The sequence below is a fragment of the Eleutherodactylus coqui genome, chromosome 4, assembly GCF_035609145.1.
Source record: "Eleutherodactylus coqui strain aEleCoq1 chromosome 4, aEleCoq1.hap1, whole genome shotgun sequence".
Classification (NCBI taxonomy): domain Eukaryota; kingdom Metazoa; phylum Chordata; class Amphibia; order Anura; family Eleutherodactylidae; genus Eleutherodactylus; species Eleutherodactylus coqui.
In genome coordinates, this window is record NC_089840.1 from 42,632,961 (window position 1) to 42,652,880 (window position 19,920).

General features: G+C 42.1%; 1 protein-coding gene across 2 annotated transcripts in view; it reads right to left on the reverse strand.

The window, feature by feature from the left end:
* The window catches only part of LSAMP (limbic system associated membrane protein), a 674,438-nt gene that overhangs the window by 341,446 nt on the left and 313,072 nt on the right, over nt 1-19,920 (reverse strand). For both annotated transcript variants that reach the window (XM_066599344.1, XM_066599343.1), the window contains exon 2: nt 16,598-16,830. In XM_066599344.1, coding sequence (XP_066455441.1) covers nt 16,598-16,830 — 233 coding nt within the window. The remainder of the gene's footprint in view (nt 1-16,597; nt 16,831-19,920) is intronic.

A 19,920-nucleotide genomic window follows, 5' to 3' on the forward strand; every position in this document is an offset into this window, starting at 1 on the left:
TATTATTATCCATGAGTTGGAAGACCAAAGTCTAATATCTGTAAACACTTTTAGGGTCCTTTGAGCACCCCCCTATAATTTACAAATTTACGCCCCCCCCATTGCCCGATGAAAGACTGTAATGGGAGCTAATGTGCAACCAGCTAAGTACACAGTGTGGTCACTTTCAGATGGCTGAATGCGGACGGCTTTAAAGGGAAATAAATTAGACGAGTCCCACAAGGGCCTTGACAAAACAGATAACTCAAAAGAGCCTCGCCGGCTTAAATTAATCAGACTGCTGCCCTGCTCCTCGGCCCGACTCACAGATCATTAAAAATATTTCCTGTTTCTGATCTCCTCATCCTTGCAAACATGAAACAGAAGTGATATACAGTTTAATATGAGCGAGCGTGCGAAGAAACATAATGCAAGCCGGGCACGAGTGCCATAGACCAGGCAGGTTGGGAGTTTAATTAGGCCGGCGGGTTCTACTTTTATGTGAGAACTAATGAAAATGGGCTGATCTGAAGGTTTCTGGGGAAAATAATTATCAGTCTTTTTTATTATTATTATTTCATGGAAGCTTAAGTAAAGTTCTCATTTGAAGAAGATATTTTTTTTTCCCAGCGTTAAATTAATTGAATGGCAGAAGATTTAATAATAGGAGATGTGTCTGATCTGGTGAGAGAACGGTTCACACAGGTGGAGAAATTATATTCGGATTCTGCATATGAATCCGGCGCTCTTCTCTCCCTCAGCTTTTTATCCAGATATCATTGCCTAAGAGGAATGCCATGGCAACTCCCTGGCAAAGGTAGGTAGTTCGCCCAACAATATGTTCTTTACCCAAGAGCTATCTCTTTTGGTCATCCAAAGTGGAAGATGGAGAGAATCGGAAATCTAAGAACAAATGTAAGGTAAGGGCTTAGGGTATGTTTACACAGTATTTACAGTACAAGCCATCTGAATGAGATTTTCGTGAGGGGGGGGGGTACAGTTTATAGCTGTTTAATGATAATATGATGTTGTTTTCTTTGTAATGGTACTGTCTCTTTAAGAGAGGCAGGAATGGAGGAACAAAGCTGAGCAAGAAAAAGAGACAAGAAGAAGTTCACAGCCTAGCAGGAAGTGCTGAGCTATTGCAGGGACTGTTCATGCCCCCTGTCTCAGCAATAGATCAGCATTCCTTCCTAGCCAGTGAACGCTACATCACAGGGACGTGACCTTCACAGACCTGCCGGAAGGAGAATGCAAGGAATGCAGGCTTCATAACAAGGAGAAAAGGATCCAAAAGGCTTGCAGTGGACAGGAGAAGATCAATGAGGAGAAGATGTGGTAAGGAGTCTGCCTTTTTTTAATGACAAAACTCCTTTAAGTAAAATGTTCAATAAGTTATCTATGAGCTCTTCATGTATGCAGAATTGTATCAAAAGGCTTTACTGGTGGATGATTTCCACAGCATCGCATTCATCTGCCACTTTTGTGACATAGTCAAAGCAATCAGTGAGATTATTGCACCATGATCTTCCCTCAGTAAAGCCATGCTGTTTAGGCCGGTCTCACATGGACGGGTTGATTTCCGCATGCGGGAGCCCACAGCGGAATCTGTCCCTGTCCTTGGCTGTCGACCATGCGTACCTTGCATATCCTGTATAGTGGATGGGGGACATGTGCAGTACAGATTTAATAAAAAATCTTTATTTTTCCTGCGCCATCGCTAGGCGATAACGTGTGTACCCGCGACCTATCCGCAATGTCAATTGCGGATAGGCAGTGGGTTGGATGACTTCCATTGATTTCAGTGGAAGCCATCCGTGCGGAATCCACACTAAAATAGTGAGCGGACATTCAGATGTTCTATTGTTTGAATGTGTGTGGAATATTGCGGATCATCGATGTGGCTGAGGATCGCGGATTCTGCAATTCCAACCCAGTCATGTGAGTCAGCCCTTAGTGTTCAAGAGGTTGCTGCTTTGTAAGTGGTCAAATATCCTCTTTTTCAGGAAAGTTTCAATAAGTTTAATTAGTACACATGTTAAGCTAACCGGCCTGTAGTTCCCGGCTTCTTCTCTACTACCCTTCTTATGGATGGGTACAACATTGGCCATTCTCCAGTCATCAAGAACATTGCTTATTAGAAGGGACTGGCAAACAAATCAATTAGAGGTGCAGCAATCCACTGCACTGATTAACAGCTGTTTATATGGACTCTTGAACTACCAGTCACAAGTTGCCATTTTTCTGTTTTACTGTCAACTAGTAATTATTATAAAATTATAGTATCAGTGTTTCTGGTGGCACAACGCACCACTTACTAATATAATATAGTGAAAGGGATTGGAGTTGAAAGCACACGGTTGCTGTTTTAGGACCTGCTGGTTTAGGACCTGTGATTGATAATAGATAGCTCTGCTACATGCACATCACATATGCACCCTGCTACACGCATTCAAAAGACACACACAACTCTGCAATATGCATGTCACATACAGCTCTGCTACTCGCACGTCACATACAGCTCTGCTACATGCACATCACACACACAGCTCTGCTTCATGCACGTCACACACACAGCTCTGTTTCATGCACGTCACACACGTACAGCTCTGCTACATACAATTTTCATCCCATACAATAGGGATCACAAGCAGCACATCAGAGTCCTGCACACACTGATCAGCCCCTGGTCACGTGACCCCGGACTCCTCCCACACAGGTGGCTGGTCATATGATTGTGACATCATCACAGGTACTGTAGGCGCATGGCTGCTGTCCAGCTCTGCAGGTTTTTAATAAAGTGAAGGACCTGTGATTATGCCACCATCATGTGATCAGGGGCAGAGCTCAGAGCCCAGGTGACTGATTCCATGAGGGTAGCATCTTCACATATGTGATCAGGGGCAGAGCTCAGAGCCCAGGTGACTGATTCCATGAGGGTAGCATCTTCACATGTAACTCTCACAGTCGCTCACTTACAGACAGGTGGTCATTAGTATTCCATAGCAACTGAGGCCATGGAGGTTTGTAGGGGATGTAGTCTGCCCATAATCTGCACAAGAATGAAGGCCCTGTGATGACATCACTGTCATGTGATCAGGGGCAGATCAAGTAACTCATGTGACTGATCACATGATGGTGACATCACAGGTCCTGTAAGCACATGGCTGTTGTCCGGCCCTGCAGGTTTTTAATAAAGTGAAGGACCTTTGATGACATTACTGTCTTGTGATCAGGGCTGGAACATGTAACTCACTCACTCGCGGATGGACAGGTGGTTGGTCATTAGTATTTCAAGTAGTAATTAGAGATGAGCGAGCATACTCGCTAAGGCAAACTACCCGAGCGAGTAGTGCCTTATTTGAGTACCTGTCCGCTCATCTCTAAAGATTCGGCTGCCGGCAGGGGGCGGGGATCGGCGGGGGAGAGCGGGGAGGAACGGAGGGGAGATCTCTCTCTCCCCCCTGCTCACCGCCGCAACTCATCTGTTACCCGCACCGGCAGCCGAATCTTTAGAGACGAGCGGGCAGGTACTTGAATAAGGCACTACTCGCTCCAGTAGTTTGCCTTAGCGAGTATGCTCGCTCATCTCTACTAGTAATTATTAGGAAATTATAGTACTAGTATTTCTAGTGGTGCAATGCACCACACAGCTTCGCTACATGCACATCACACACACAGCTCTGCTACATGTATATTACATACAGCTGTGCTGCATACATTCTTCATCCCATATAACAGGGATCACAAGCAGCACAGCACTCCAGATAAAGGACCTGTGATGATGTCACCATCATGCTCTGCTCCTGATCACATGACGGTGATGCCATCAGAAGTCTGTCATCCCAAGTGAGTTACATGCTCCGCCCCATATCACATGATGGTGATGGCGTCACTGTCATGTGATCTGGGGCAGAGGATGTAAGACACTCACTAACGGACAAACAAGTGGTCATTAGTATTTAGATAAAGCACTGTTGGTTCAGCAATGGCAAAGTCTGTACCTTATGTCCATCGGGTTGCCACTGACCCAGACAAACCTGGTAAGGAAAAGATCCGCAGCAGAACAGACCTGCGGTGCAAATTTTAAATCCACAGCAAGTCAATTTTTATGCTGTAGATTTTTAATGCGGATTCCATTTTCTCATATGGAGATAAAATCAGTGCCAAAATCCACAATAAAATTAATGCGTTAGATGTGGATTTTGACACAGAAAATCCAGCATGTGTGAATGTCACCTTATGGCATGTTTATACTGCTTGATTTATGTCAGATCTACATCAAGTTCTTCCCATAGAAATCTGACATTTAAAGAGGTTGTGCCACAAAAACAATTGTTTCTAGTTAAATCCAGCCCAAAATTCTGAAGATTTTTTGCTTTTCCACTTATTAAAAAAAATTTCTATTCCCACATATTCCAGAACCAATGTTAGAATAGTGCCATCTACTGTTTGCATCTTGTGTCCACCTCAGTAATTGCTTCATCTACTCAGTCTTGCATCTGTTTCTGCTCCAGAAGAGATGCTGCACAAGTGATAAGAGACGACACTGTTACAGCAGAGAAGTGAGAATGAGTAGGTGTGACCACCTTGGAACAGCAGGTGGCACTATTCTAGCATCAGTCCTGATATATCGGGATAGAAACATTAGGGTTTATATACTTAAATCGCCATTTCATATGCCATTCTAAGTAAACTGTGTGCCCAGCTACCAGTGACAAATGCATTAAAGGGGTATACCAGAGACTGGGCAAAATTTTTAAAATTTCTCCACCTTTCTACTAATTGCATGATTGCAAACTTCATCTAAATCATCAAACTGAACTCCCGTATTTTTATTTTTTTTTGCCAACCTGCGCCACCGCTGCATTCCAGCCAGCTTCAGATTTCCACAGTGTTATTTAAAATGGTCATCTCTAGTCATAACTATTGGATGCCAACCAAGGGCTAAGCAGGAGGGGAACCACAGGTAGCGGAATATCTCTGCAACTTTGGAAAACAAGTTATAATATTATATTATAAAATTACAGGATATCGCCTTATGAAGCATATAACTTTCACTTTAAATGCTGGAATATCCCTTTAAGGCCTTAGTCAGACGGGCGTTTTTTCGCGCGATTTGCGGATCGCATGACGGATGCGCATCCGCAAATCGCGTGACCGGTGCGCGCAAGTCGCCCGCAAATCGCCCGAAAATCTGCTCCTAGCCGCGTTTCATTAGAAATGGGCCGGAGCTGTCCAGCGCATTGCATTCAATGGAGACGGCAATAGAGCCGCCTCAATTTAAAGCAATGCGCTGCGGGCGAGCCCGGGATGAATTGTCGGTAAGGGCTTAAATATATAAGCCCTTCTCTGCAATTCATCTTAAAATGTGTTAAAATAAAAAAAAATTGTATACTCACCTTCTCCTGGCAGCCGGAGCTCCGCGCGGCCGTCCTGCAGTGGGTGTGAAGGGAGTGTGAGTCAGACCTGCCCCCTGATTGGCTCAGCGCTGAGCCAATCAGAGGCATGCCTCACTCACACCCATTCATGAATTCATGAATGGGTGTGTGAGTGAAACCGGCCTCTGATTGGTCAGGGCTGTGACCAATCAGAGGCAGATCATTCAGCAGGCAGGGATTTTAAAGCCCCGCCGGCTGAATAGTGCCGAGAAGCAGTTCAGGAGAACTGACAGCGGCCGCGGCTGGACTCCGGCTGCAGCGGAAAGGTGAGTATACAATTTTTTTTTATTTTAACACATTTTAGGATGAATTGCAGGGAAGAGCTTATATATTTAACCCCTTCCCGACAATTCACCCCGCGCACGCCGGCAGCCCATTGCTTTCAATGGAGCGGCTGTATTGCCGCTCCATTGAATTCAATGGGCAAACATCGTTCTTCTCTGCCACAGCTGTTACAGCCGGCCCCATTGAGCACATATACAGAAGAGAACAGGAATCGCAGATCGCAGATAGGTGCGATCTGCGATTTTTTGTTCTATAATTTATCGGACGAGCGCATAAAAAGTGCTCATGTGTCCGATACCATTGCAAAGCAATGGTTTTATAAAATCGCCGGACGCATGCGCATGCGCAAATCGCGGCTAAAAACGCCCGTCTGACTAAGGGCGCCCACCCACTGGCGATTTTTTTTCCCTGCGAAATTCGCAGCATTTTTTTCTCTGCAGGGGTCTATGGGACTTGTAATGTTAAAATCGCAATCTCGCAAAATCGCGATTTCGCGGTAAATTGCGATTTTGCGCGATCGCGATTTTAACATTACAAGTCCCATAGACCCCTGCAGAGAAAAAAATGCTGCGAATTTCGCAGGGAAAAAAAATCGCCAGTGGGTGGGCGCCCTAAGGCCTAAGATGTGCAGGCCTCTTAATATATTTTTATTATGTAGCAGCACCTGCTTGCGCCAAATGCAAACCTATGCCAGCTTCAAGCTGGAATAGTTGTCTAGTATGATATATTCCCATTTGTGGCGTACATTATACTAAATGGGATGGGCTGCATATAACCACACCCCCTAATACCAGACCCTTCCCAATTTAAACTGCTCAACAAGTCACAATTTTGGCAGATAAGGCAAAACTGTGACTTTTGTGTGCCATAAGGCCGGTTTTACATGGGTGACAAAAATCGCACGATTTTCTCGCGATGTGACATACATTGCTACAGATCGCGTGTATGTGAAGCCCATGCTTTCCAATGGGCTCCTTCACATTAGGGATGTTTTGTAGGCTGCTACATTGCCAAAAAAAATCGTGGGTTGCTGAATATTGTCACGATTTGCGAGGTTTTGTAGCCCATGTTTCACTGTAGACCCTTCCTTTGTGTTGCATCGTGCAGTCCATGCAACTTTTATAGTAGGAAATAAGCTGCATGAAAAAACAATACATCAGCTAAGAGGCTATATCCAGCTCCACTGCATGTCTCCTCTGCATCTCCGTCACTTGTTCAAAGCCCCCCGGCAGAGTTTTCTTGTCAGGACTTTGAAAAACCCTTCCTTCAGGAAACGCTGCCTCTGATTGGTTCTCGAGCGCCGCGGCTCAGCCAATCTGATTAGTTGAGTCATGGCGCTCGATAAACCAATCACAGCCATTCATTGAATGGCTGTGATTGGTTCATCAAGCGCTGGCTTTGATTTGCTGAGTCGCGGCGCTCAAGATCCAATCAGAGGCAGCGCTTCCTGGAGGCGGGGTTTTTCAAACTCCTGACCAGGAAACTCTGTCGAAGGACTTCAAACAACTGCTGGAGATGCAGAGGAGACGTGCGGTGGAGCCGGACAGCGCCTCCTTTATGATGTTTTGTTTTTTTTCATGCAGCTAGGGCTTATTTTTGGGGTAGGGGTTATATGGTGAATTCCGCCATGGATTTGGGTGTAAATTTCATGCCCAAATCCCTGGTGAAATCCACATCATTTTAGCATTCTGTTGAATGATATGAACCTCAGAGCTGCAGTTTATACAGTGCAGATTTTTCCACATGTGGATTTTGAAATACTCGTTGCAGAAAAAAAAGAACTGATATGTTAATTCTTGCTGCGGTTTCTGTGCAGAAACAATGTCTGGCTCCCACGTGCAGATTTGCCCTACTGACAGGGGCTCGATCCACATGCGGAGCCTCTTCAAAATCTGTGACCAAACTCCAAGACTCATCCTTGGAGATCTGCCGAAGATTAAACTATTAGATTCACGTGGGAAAGATCTGACATGGAGAGATCTGCTGCGTGTTTGCATGTGGATCCGCACATGGATTCAGTCTCATTTAATCAAGCAAAGCCGTGTGGAGTTCCAGATGTTGTCTCCGAGCCAAGAATTGACATGTCAGTTCTTTCAATTACAAAATCCACATGTGAATTACGGTGCAGATTTCCATGGCATTCAACTGAATTTTACAATGACGCATATTCGAAATCGGATTTTGGCATGTAATCTGCACTGGGAATATGCTGTGGGAATGAGGGCTCACTGTTCTTTTTCAAAATAGACCACTGACATCACCACACTGGTGACAACTAGTTTATTAAGATCCCCACATCATTCCTAAGTAGAACATGGATACTATAATGTCAGCCACAAATAGATCTGATAACACGACCTGAGCAGAAACAGACCCCCGACACTACCAGACTGGCCAGAAGCAGACTACTTACATCACCAAACTAGGCACAAGTAGACCACTGACATCACCAAACTGGCCACAAGTAGACCAATGACATCACCAAACTGGCCACAAGTAATCTATTAACATCACCACATAATTCACATATAGGCCTTTGACAGCACAATGCCAGCCACAAATAGACCACGGACAATACAACCTGAGCAGAAGTAGACTATTGACATCTCTACCTGGACATAAGCAGACCACTAGCATCACAACCCGGCTGCAAACAGACTAACAACATCAGCACCTGGCCATTAACATTACCAAGCTGGCCACAAGCAAACCATTGACATCACCAAACCGGCAACAAGCAGACCAGTGACATCATCAAGATGGCCACAAGTAGACCACTGACATCACCAATCTGGTCGCAAGTAAACCACTGACATCACCAATCTGATCACAAGTAAACCACTGACATCACCAAGCTGGCCACAACTAGATCGCTCAATAGAGCAGAAACAAGCTTTCTCCACTGCCAGTTCCATAAAGGACTTAATTGCTAAATCTCAATGACTTTTGTAAAATGGGGCTCAATGGGCATTTTCAGCTGTTTCGGAGCTTGATGCTTTAGTCCTGGTCCAAATCCCTTCTTTAACCTAACTATGGCTGAATTGATCAAAATGCCCCCATCATTCCACCTCCTCTCCCTTCACTAGAGATGACTTTTCAATATACATTGTTCTTTCGTAATCACACGCGTTGGCTCAGCCACGGCTCTTATGAATCCATCTCAAGCCTTGAAATATAACCGAGCACCGCTGAGTTACCTTGAAATAATAATGATAATAATTCATTCTTTTACAGAGGTGCCAGTGAACTCAATTCTGCGCTGGGAACTTCAAGGCCCCGGTGAGAGGAGGTTCTCAGCCAAATTGTACTATTCTAAAAAAAATAAATAAAATCTACCGCTTGTTTATTGTTTGCCGGCGAAATTCCAGCGAGACTGATGAAATTTATGCTAAAAATAAAGAGTGAGACAAACGCAAAAGCAACAAGCGTCTTGGAGAGTTTATGTACCTGGGCGCAGTTTGTTAGTGCTTCAGGCTGTAGACAGAGGCGTTGGCATTGGGGAGTGTACCAATCAGGTGGGCACTGCAGATGTAGTAGTGCTGAATTTGTTATGCAACTCAATGGGGATGATTAAAGAAGTTGTACCTGAATTTCAAGTTAGTCCCTATCCATAGGACCACATTATAGACGATGGGGTCCCTCAAGTACAGTTTGGTTGCATCATAAGATGATCCAGCTTTCCTTTTTTCTGTGCCAGAGGAACAAAAGGCATAGCACAGCTGTGAACATAGACTAACTAGACCATGTGTATCTGTCTCTGTGTAGGATGAGTGAGGGCCCCATTTCTTGCAACACACTTTCAATCACCCACACAAAAACATCAGTATTTCATTTTCCTATGTACTGCATTAACCCTTTGCCAGCCCCATTAATCTGTGAAACCCTCATCCCAATTACCCACCACCATGGACCCTCACAGAGCGCAGAGGATTTTGCTAAAATTTGCAACTTTTAGTGTCTGTTCTTAGACACCTTGTCATCATTTTGGGAGAATCTCATACCTGCCATAAAAATAATGGGGATTTTTGGTTAGTCTTCTGGCGTTTCTATAGGGCTAAAGAGTACCGAAGAAAGATTCATCAAGGGTGAAGGGTTTAGCTGTGGTGGGTTCTCTGCCTTGGGCCTCAATGTGTGATTAGGGTGAGGAGACACATAGTCAATGACCCTTGGCCATGAATTGGATTCAATGTGCAGTCAGCATTATTTTCACAGCCGGACGATATACGCTACCATCTGAGCCTTCCTCCCCCTTACCAGTCTCTGCCTCTCTCCTCCCCTCTGGCTGTTTGCAATGGGAGGGGGTGGGACAGGGGCAGAGCCAAGTTTTTGTCCCTGCCGCTTGTCTGCAGCCAGCTATGGGAGGAGGCGGGGCAGGCGGAGCCAGAGGGGAGGAGAGAGGCAGAGAGCCAGTAAGGGGAAGAGCAGCTCAGATGGTAGCGTATATTGACTGGCCGTAAAAACGTCAGCCGATATATGCTCTTGTGAAAAAGCCCTAAATAATTAACTAGACCAGACAAAACTTTTTTCTGTCCACCAAGCCAGTTGCAATTAAAAAATCCACCTAGTGGTGATGACAAAGTATTATTGACAACAGTTGCTGATTTTAAGGCTATGCACACCTTTGCACTCTTTTTTTTAAATCAATGTGTTTATGGAAATTAAGACTTTACGTAATTGGTTCCCATTAAAAAAATCTGATTGATTTCTATGTTTGTATAGTTTTTCAAGGCATTGCAAACTGGAGGACTGAAATCTTAGCAAATTCTGCAATCAGAGTAAACCAACTGACTTCTTGCCTAGCCTACTTCTCGGCTGTGAATGTGCATTCACTGCCTTTCCACCAAAGTATAGCAAAGGTCTATATGATAGTGCTGGGGGATAGTGGAGATGATCAGGAAGACAGAGAGCAGAGAAAATTGCTATTACAAAGGGCTATCATTCACTCCAGGTGAATTTTCCACGCTTATCAGTAGTGAGGTGGAACTAACCAGCTACTCAGAGAGAGAAATGAGAAATAGCTGTGCAGTATTGAATGGGTGTGGTTATGCTACACAGCCTCTAAAAGAGGAGAGGCAAGCAGGAGCTGAGCTTGTGTGCATTCATGAGAGAGACCAGCTGATCAGTGCCTGGAACACCTGAGCCAGAAACTTCAATGTATGAGAAACAGCAAACCAAGTATCAGGCTTTTAAAATGCATAAGAATGAAACACAATGCAGAAAAACAGATAAGTACAACATTTTTTTTCTGCAGGAACTTTGTAAGATATGTGTATTGATTTTTCATGTACAAAGGTTTCCACAGCGTTTAAGAATTTATTTCACATCACTGTAATAATAAAATCCTCATAAGGCTTTTCTATAGTCCACCAAATATAACAGAAGCCATTAAAAATCTATTACTGAGGCAAATAGATGAAGCGGCAAATCACAATGAGGTAGTTATTACGGGGGGACTTTAACTATCCAGAAATTAACTGGGAAGCTGAAACCTGCGGATCTCATAAAGGTAACACGTTTCTATCAATAAGTAAAGCTAGTTACCCAGCTTGTACAGGACTTAACTAAAAGGATGACCATTCTGGACTTAATATTACCCCAAAGACTTGACAGAATCACAGGGGTGCAAGCTGGGGGCACCTGGGAAATAATGACCATAACATAATAAACTTCCACTTGTCTTTCAATGGGGAGCTTTATCATGGGGGGTGACAACAATATTAAACTTTAGAAAGGCAAGGTTCAATTGGCTTAGTGATGCCCTTAACCTTATTAACTTGGACAATAAATGGCAGAACCTCTTAAATACTCAATGTGAGTGGTTCATACCTTACAGGGTTAGTAATAGGAGAATATCAATGAGATTCACTAAAGATGTAAACGGGACAATAAACAACAAAAATAAAGCATTTATATTACTAAAACAAGAAAGCAGTGAAGAAGCACTAGAAACCTATAAAGAAAAAAATATATGTAAAAGGCAGATAAAAGCAGCAAAGGTGGAGACAGAGAGACTTACTGCCAATGAGAGTAAAACTAACCCTGAAGAGTTTCTCAATTACATAAATAGCAAAAACATTAATACTGGAAGTGTTGGCCCTTTAATAAATAATGTACGAAAAATTGTACAGACTGATGAGGAGAAAGCAAATCTATTACATAGTTTTTTCTCCAGCATATTCTTAGAAGAAAATAAAATATGAGAGGAGATGCAGAGTAATAACATAAAGTTTCCAATAAATGTCAGCAGTTTAACCCAGGAAGAAGTGTAGAGCCACCTTAAAAAGATTAAAATAGACAAATCACCAAGTCCCAATAGCATACACCTCCGGTTTCTAAGGGAATTAAGTAATGTGATGTACATACCATTGTTTCTTATATTTAAGGACTCTATAGTGACAGGGTATATTCCATTAGATTAACGCACAGGTGGCGTTCTCTTCCTCTAGAGCCGTGTTCTCAACTCCAGTGCTCAGGACCCCCAACAGGTCATGTTTTCAGGATATCCTATTGCAAGAACATCTGTGATATTCTATTGCAAGAATTACATCACCTGAGGAAATCCTGAAAACATGACCTGTTGGGGGTCCTGAGGACTGGAGTTGAGAAACACTGGTCTAGAGGAAAGAAGGTTTCTACACCAACATAAAAGGGGATTCTTTACTGTAAGAGCAGTGAGACTATGGAACTCTCTGCCTAATAATGTCGTGATAACAAATTCAATAAAAAAGTTTAAGAGGGGCCTGGACACTTTTCTTGAGTGTAATATTACATGTTATAGTCACTAATTACTTCTGAACGGTTGTTGATCTAGGGATTATTCTAATTGCCAGACTTTTTCCCATAAATTAAGAAAATTGGCTTCTACCACATTGTTTTTTTTGGCCTTCCTCTAGATCAACATTGAGGAGGGGGCTGTAATAGGCTGAACTAGATAGACATATGTCTTTTTTCAGTCTTGCATACTATATTACTGGATTGACACAGTCCTGCAGACTTCTTTGAACCTCATAAGCCTTAAATGATTGCTATGATCCTATATGTTGTATATTACAAACATTTGAACATATCCATATATACACTCAGCCTACTATTTTTGTACAACAAGCAACCAGTCAGCATTTTTGTGACCTTCAGCGATGTGATTTGTGGACTGTCCTCTGCAAAACGAGTTGACTTTGGTCACAAATAAAGCAGTTAATGGTTTTAACAAGACAGCATTACTCTTAAAATATATATATATTGTCCACATGCCAAACTCTAGTCCCGGTTATTTGATGTCACCCTGCTTTAAGGCAAGGCGTTTCCTGTGTTTAAACTAGTATAAGTGCAGAAAATCAGTGCATATTTTAGCAGAATTGCTCTGCTTTTTATTGTGCAATTGTAGTTTAATTACAACTATTGATATATTCAAGACCATTTACAACAAAAAAAAACAAAAAAAACCTTTAAATGTTATTTGTACTCTATATTGCTTATGAACTCCTTGTCAGCGCACCATGTGGTCAGGGGTGGTATTGCAATTTTTAATATTGCTTCAAAGGGGCTTGTATGACAACAACTCCTTTTTAATTTAATAAAATCTCAATATGACAGATCATAAAAGTAAATTAGGTCAGTTTGTGAGTTCTGTGATCCCCATGCCTGCTAAGAATTAGGCATCCTACTGTAAATCCACATTCTCAGCTAGAGAGATTGTTGAACATGCACTGTCCCCCTCCAGAGAGATGAAGGGGAGTGTGTAGTCAGTTGGCTATTTCACTCTCTCCTTTACTGGATGGAAGGAGTAGAACAGCACACCAATTCTGATTCATTAATTTTATTTAATTTTCATTTTCCATTTAGCTTTATGGACATAAAAATTCTAGAAACAAATTAGATGGGCAACGTTTCAAGTTTCAAGACCCTTTATCAGGCGTGAGAAGACTATGAGACCCAAGCCGAAGTTAAAAGAATGTCTTTAAGTAGAATCTTTACTGGGTTGCACTAAGGAATACGGCAGGCCTCCCTGTCACTATGGACAAGAGGTGATCAACCCTCCTTGGAGCTAGCACCCATACATCCAATAATTGGGAGTGTGTCATTTGGAATTTGTGACTTTCCATTACTGTGCATGAGACCATTAGTACTGTGTTTCCCCGAAAATAGGTCCTACCCCGATAATAAGATCTACCCGGTTTTTTCGATGGAGGCTTGAAATATAAGGCCTCCCCCAAAAATAAGACCTAGCTATATTACCCCCCCCTCCCCCCCCCCCCCCCGGCAAACTGCTGACACCTCCCCATCTGCTATCTCAGCTTCTGCTGGTGACAGGGCTTTGAATACCCCATCTCCAGCAAAGCGAGCTCTGTGATTGACTAATCGAGCGCCAGCAGCCAATCACAGCCAGCACTCGATGAGCCAATCCCAGCCATTCAGTGAATGACATAACTGAATGGCTGTGATTGGCTCATCGAGCACCAGCTGTTATTGGCTGCTTGCGCACGATTAGCCAATCACAGCACTCGCTTTGCTGCAGGCGGGTATTAAAAGCCTTGTCACCAGGAAGAAGCTCAGCTGTGAGACGAGGAGGATGCAGTTTACCGCAGTGCCGCTGAAGACCATGGGGAGGCATTGGGACGCCACGAACCAGGAGAGTATAATGTTCCCTTGAAAATAAGACACTGTGCCATTTTTGGGGCAAAAATTAATAAAGACAGTATCTTATTTTTGGGGAAGCACAGTATGTTTGGCTGATATTGGCACTTCCACTTATCTTTAGCTGGAGGGACCGTGCATGCTCGTCCTTCTCTCTAATCAAGAACAGGAATATGCGGCTTCCCATTCTGAACAACAGTGGTGGGGGTCACAGAAGTCGGAACATTGCCTAATGATTTCTGTAATAGACGGGTCATAAAAGTAAAAAAAAGAGGCCGGCGTCGATCAACCCCTTTAATGCAAAACATTGTAATTTTTTGATGAGTTAATATAAAATATTCATATTACAATACCTAAAAACAGAAGTCCTGCTGGATAGTGTGACATTTAAAGCCTTCCCCAGAGATACGATAAATGAGTTTGCCGTATTCAGAGAATTACACTCCGTTAAGGTACAATTTAGGGTAAAATGGAATTTTTCTCTGTGCGGTTAAACAATTATTCTAAACATAATGATAGGACCAAGGCTGGACAGAACGTTTCCACAGAAAATCTTTTTGTTCATCTGGTGCCCATTAATTATTAATTCTGAATCAGCGGATTACATTTTATATTAGATTAAATTTCATTTCAGTTTGATCTAGGCTGGAAAAAGAATCACTGGGGCTTTATTACAAAACCTGAAGGGAACAAAAACATTTAAAACGTTAATGTTACAATCTAGATTATCCAAACACAGGACCTGTGGTGATGAATCTAGATGGAAATGTGATACTTCACAGGATATGCTCCAATGTGGCCCTAAGGGACGAATGCTCAGTGGAGCGTCCCCTTAAAAAAATGTCAATATGATTTGACCCAAATCTCAGGCCATTTCTCTTTTTTCACAATTATCAAATTGCAAATGTTTTTTTTTTTTGTATCTGAACATTAAAGGGACTACGTACATTTTATCATTTAACCCTTTCCAATCCACTGTCTGACGTCTAAAGACATTACGATTTAAGGCTGTACAGCTCCGATGTTGGAAGACGTCCGTCAGGGTTCTCTTACTGTATATTGCCAGCCACTCTGCTGTCGGAGCCTACCCAATGCGTCGCCTCATGCAGTACTGGCTTTAGCCAGCAGATAACGCTGTTGTATAACGGCAGAAAAAGAGTAAGGCACCTAGGAAAACCAGGATACCAATTGGATTGGAAAGGGATAATGGGCTAATTGGTTCATCAAGTTTGATTTGCAGCTTAGAAGAAAAAGTTTATGGGTGTGCTAGTCAATCACCTCCTTTTGGTCAAGTTGACAGGTCCTTTTAGACTCGATTATTGTCAGGTCGTTGAGCACCCAACAGTCATCCCAGCAATTATCGCTCCTGTGCTTTCATCGTTCAGTGAATGTAGGTAAAACAGGCCTTAGATCGCTTCTGGCCGTCCGACCCCCTTCTCACTAACAGAGGCAGTCATTCATAGATGAACGGCTACCTGTTTACACAGACAGATTTGCATGATCTAGTGATAATCTGAACCATAACCGTTCAGTGTAAAAGGGCCCTAATAGAGAGGATCAAGAGTAATAGTTGACAGTAGGGCTACAGAGGCTCTTGGGCGAGTTCCGGGTGTATAGGATATCAACTCTTAGGCACACTTTTCATCATGCCCTTGGCTACACAATGATATCTCATTGTTGTCCAGATTGGAATGTTGACACCTACAAAAATGTTTGGGCCTCCTTCTGTTTCTTTTTGAAAGGACGGAAAGGGGATTAATATTTCTATAGTATCTCCCAAATAACAGTACCAAATGCTGCCCTGAAAAATAGCACAAAATATTACATAATGCCCGAATAATGTCTCTGTGAGGGCCATGTGTGGACAAGCACTCATACAGCATCTGCATGCATGGGTGGTGGAGGAGTTGGCCATAGACCTGAAAATAGCCAGCAGCAAAACACTCGTTCAGCCAATGGGTATTCTCCTGATCTCGCCATATACATGCCCAATCATTTTTATCCTTGACATCTACCAAATGAACATCAGTCAAACATCTAAAACACATTAAAGGTCAATACGTTTGGCCAACTTCAGTCTAAAATGTATGGTTGGTCACCTTTAGTAGCTGAGGGCCCTGGGCCAATGTTCAACCGTCAAGGCCAGCAACAGCCTGAAAGTACTCTCAGCTGTATGGCCCTATTAGGAGCTTCCCTTTATGTCTTCATTATATATCAGATATTGTACAGAAGTAAAGACCAGTAGAGTTTGTCCTTACCTTGGACAATCAGATAAACCTGGGTTGTCTTGGTATGATGTTGTGTCTGCACTGAGCAAGTATAAGGTCCTTCATCATAGACGTCCACTTTCTGGATGCGAAGACTGTACTCAAGAACGCTTCTCTTGTCCAGTTCTACTCGGGGATCAAGAGACCATTTGTCCTGTCCGGCAAAAATAATGCCTGAGCGGTTCAACCATGCCACTTTGGAGCTCTTGTCTTCTATGAAACATCTGGAGGAAAAATAGAAACAGAATATATTAAAATGTGATATAAAAAGACAACTGTATCTATAAAATAGTCCTAAACTATTGGAGTTAAGGTGGCCATAGTAGAGCTAAAGAGAGAGATTGTAGAGAGAGATAGTGGAGAGAGATAGTAGAGAGAGAGAGAGAGAGAGAGAGAGATAGTGGAGAGAGATTGGAGAGAAATAGGAAAGAGAGAGAGATAGTAGAAAGAGGAGAGATAGATTGGAGAGAGATAAGCGAGAGATTGGAGAGAGATAGGAGAGCGAGATAGGAGAGAGATAGGAGAGCGAGATAGGAGAGATAGATTGGAGAGAGATATGAGAGAGATTGGAGAGAGATAGGAGAGCGAGATAGGAGAGATAGATTGGAGAGAGATAAGAGAGAGATTGAAGAGAGATAAGAGAGAGAGATTGGAGAGAGATAAGAGAGATAGGCGAGATAAATTGGAGAGAGAGAGATTAGAGAGATAGTAGAGAGAGAGAGAGACAGACAGAGAGAGATTGGAGATAGATAGCTAGATATGAGATAGATAGATAGATAGATATGAGAGAGATAAATAGATATGAGATAGATAGATTGATATGAGATAGATAGATAGATATTAGATAGATAGATAGATAGATATGAGATAGATAGATAGATGAAAGATAGATAGATATGAGATAGATAGATAGATAAATAGATAGATAGATAGATAGATAGATAGATAGATAGATAGATAGATATGAGAGAGATAAATAGATATGAGATAGATAGATTGATATGAGATAGATAGATAGATATTAGATAGATAGATAGATATGAGATAGATAGATAGATGAAAGATAGATAGATATGAGATAAATAGATAGATAGATAGATATGAGAGAGATAAATAGATATGAGATAGATAGATTGATATGAGATAGATAGATAGATATTAGATAGATAGATAGATATGAGATAGATAGATATGAGATAGATAGATTGATATGAGATAGATAGATAGATAAATAGATATGAGATAGATAGATAGATAGATTGATAGATATAAGAGAGATAGATATGCGATAGATAGATAGATAGGAGATAGATAGATAGATATAAGAGAGATAGATATGCGATAGATAGATAGATAGATAGGAGATAGATAGATAGATAGATAGATATGAGATAGATAGATAGATAGATAGATATTAGATAGATAGATAGATAGATAGATAGATAGATAGATATTAGATAGATAGATAGATAGATAGATAGATAGATAGATAGATAGATAGATAGATAGATAGATAGATTCCGGCACTCTGGACGTCTGTATGTGATATAGTAAGTGATATAAAAGTAACAATGTCACTTGACTGGAGAGATACTTAATCAGATGAGCGGCCGGAGAGCTTGCGTATGGCGATATCATATAATTAGAGGTGACACTTTATATTAGTGCTGTCACTACCATGATAAATACTTTCTTAGTTACTGGAGAATCACATACAAAGGACTAAAAAGCAGACGATTATCTCCCCATATAACACAATGGAAATGATACACTAATACCAGCTGCAACTCCGATTCTCTGCAGGACACACTTAACACGATATAATGTAGACGCACTCCCCGCATCACTCCCATTATCCACCATTAATGAGCAGCACATAATTATATGTTATCTGCATTGAACAGACTCTATAGGATACCGTAATGATTATCGGGGGAGTAGTCTAGACCAGCAGTCCGGTCCTCATATACACAAGTGGCGGTTGGATTTGTCTTTGTGTACAATGAGATCTCGATGAGTTAACATAAAGTGGTTTTCAAAGGAGTTTCGTCGGTTGTTCATCTGGAACATCACAAGTGTGTTAGGGCTCATTCGTAAGAACGGATTTTAAATCATGTTCGCATATTAAAAAAATTGCAGAATGTCCTATTTTGACCCAAAATCGCCTATGAAAGTCTATGGGAGCATTTATAAAATGCGGTGATTGTGATGGTCAGGAGACAGTGTAGGAAAAAAATGACATCAATTAGTTCTTCTTGCGTTTCTTTTTTCACGTGTGGAAAATGCAGTGAATACGCACAAAACAAACAAAAAAAAAACATATGCAGCAAATACGCACTAAATACACTCATAAAACACAGTGAAAATTATGCCATTTTCACAAACCAAAACTGCATATGCCCGTATGAACAAGGCCTTACAGTCAGGTAAGTTGTCACATTGCTAGAGGAGTTTTGCAGCTCCAGTAAGCTGCTGCCACCTATGACATCACAATTGTAACTTCATGTGACATCACAATTGGATCAGCTAGTATGACAAATTAGTTTCAATCAGGAAGTTTTCAATGACATACTTGAGTGAGTGATACAACTGGATTTTAGCGACATAAGCAGCAATGAAATCACAAGTTGCTTTCAGTCAAAAATGCAGCTGTGACATGCCAACGGGGCTTCAGTGAAGAGAGCTGCTGTGACATCACAACAGGGCTTAAGTTAGGACTGTGACATCACAACAGGGCTTTCAGTTAGGACGGTGACATCACAACAGGGCTTCAGTTAGGACGGTGACATCACAACAGGGCTTTCAGTTAGGACGTGACATCACAACAGGACTTCAGTTAGGACAACAGCTATGACATCACAAGAGGGTTTCAGTCAGGTGAGCTTCTGTGACATCACTAGAGTGTTTAAAATCAAGAAACGAGCTGTAAAATCACATACGGCCTTCCCTTAGGTCAACTATGGTGACATCACAAGATTGTTTCAGTTAGGTCACAGCTGTGAGATCACAAGTTGGTTTCAGTCAAGTAGGGTACTGTGACATCATAAAAGGTTTTCGGGTAGGTAAGCAGCTATGACATCACAACTGAGATATATTCCAGTTAGCACTGGGATTATGAGTTCTCATCAGATAAACAATTATGACATCACAAGTAGTAAGAGGCTATGCTCATTTTATTCATATTTCACAATCACCGGTAGTCAGAGGCGTAACTTGAAGCTCCTGGGCCCCAATGCAAAACCTGGAACGGGGCCCCCAACTATAATGCTTTATTCATAGTACTGGGCTTCCTATATGGAGAAGGGAGGCCTTAT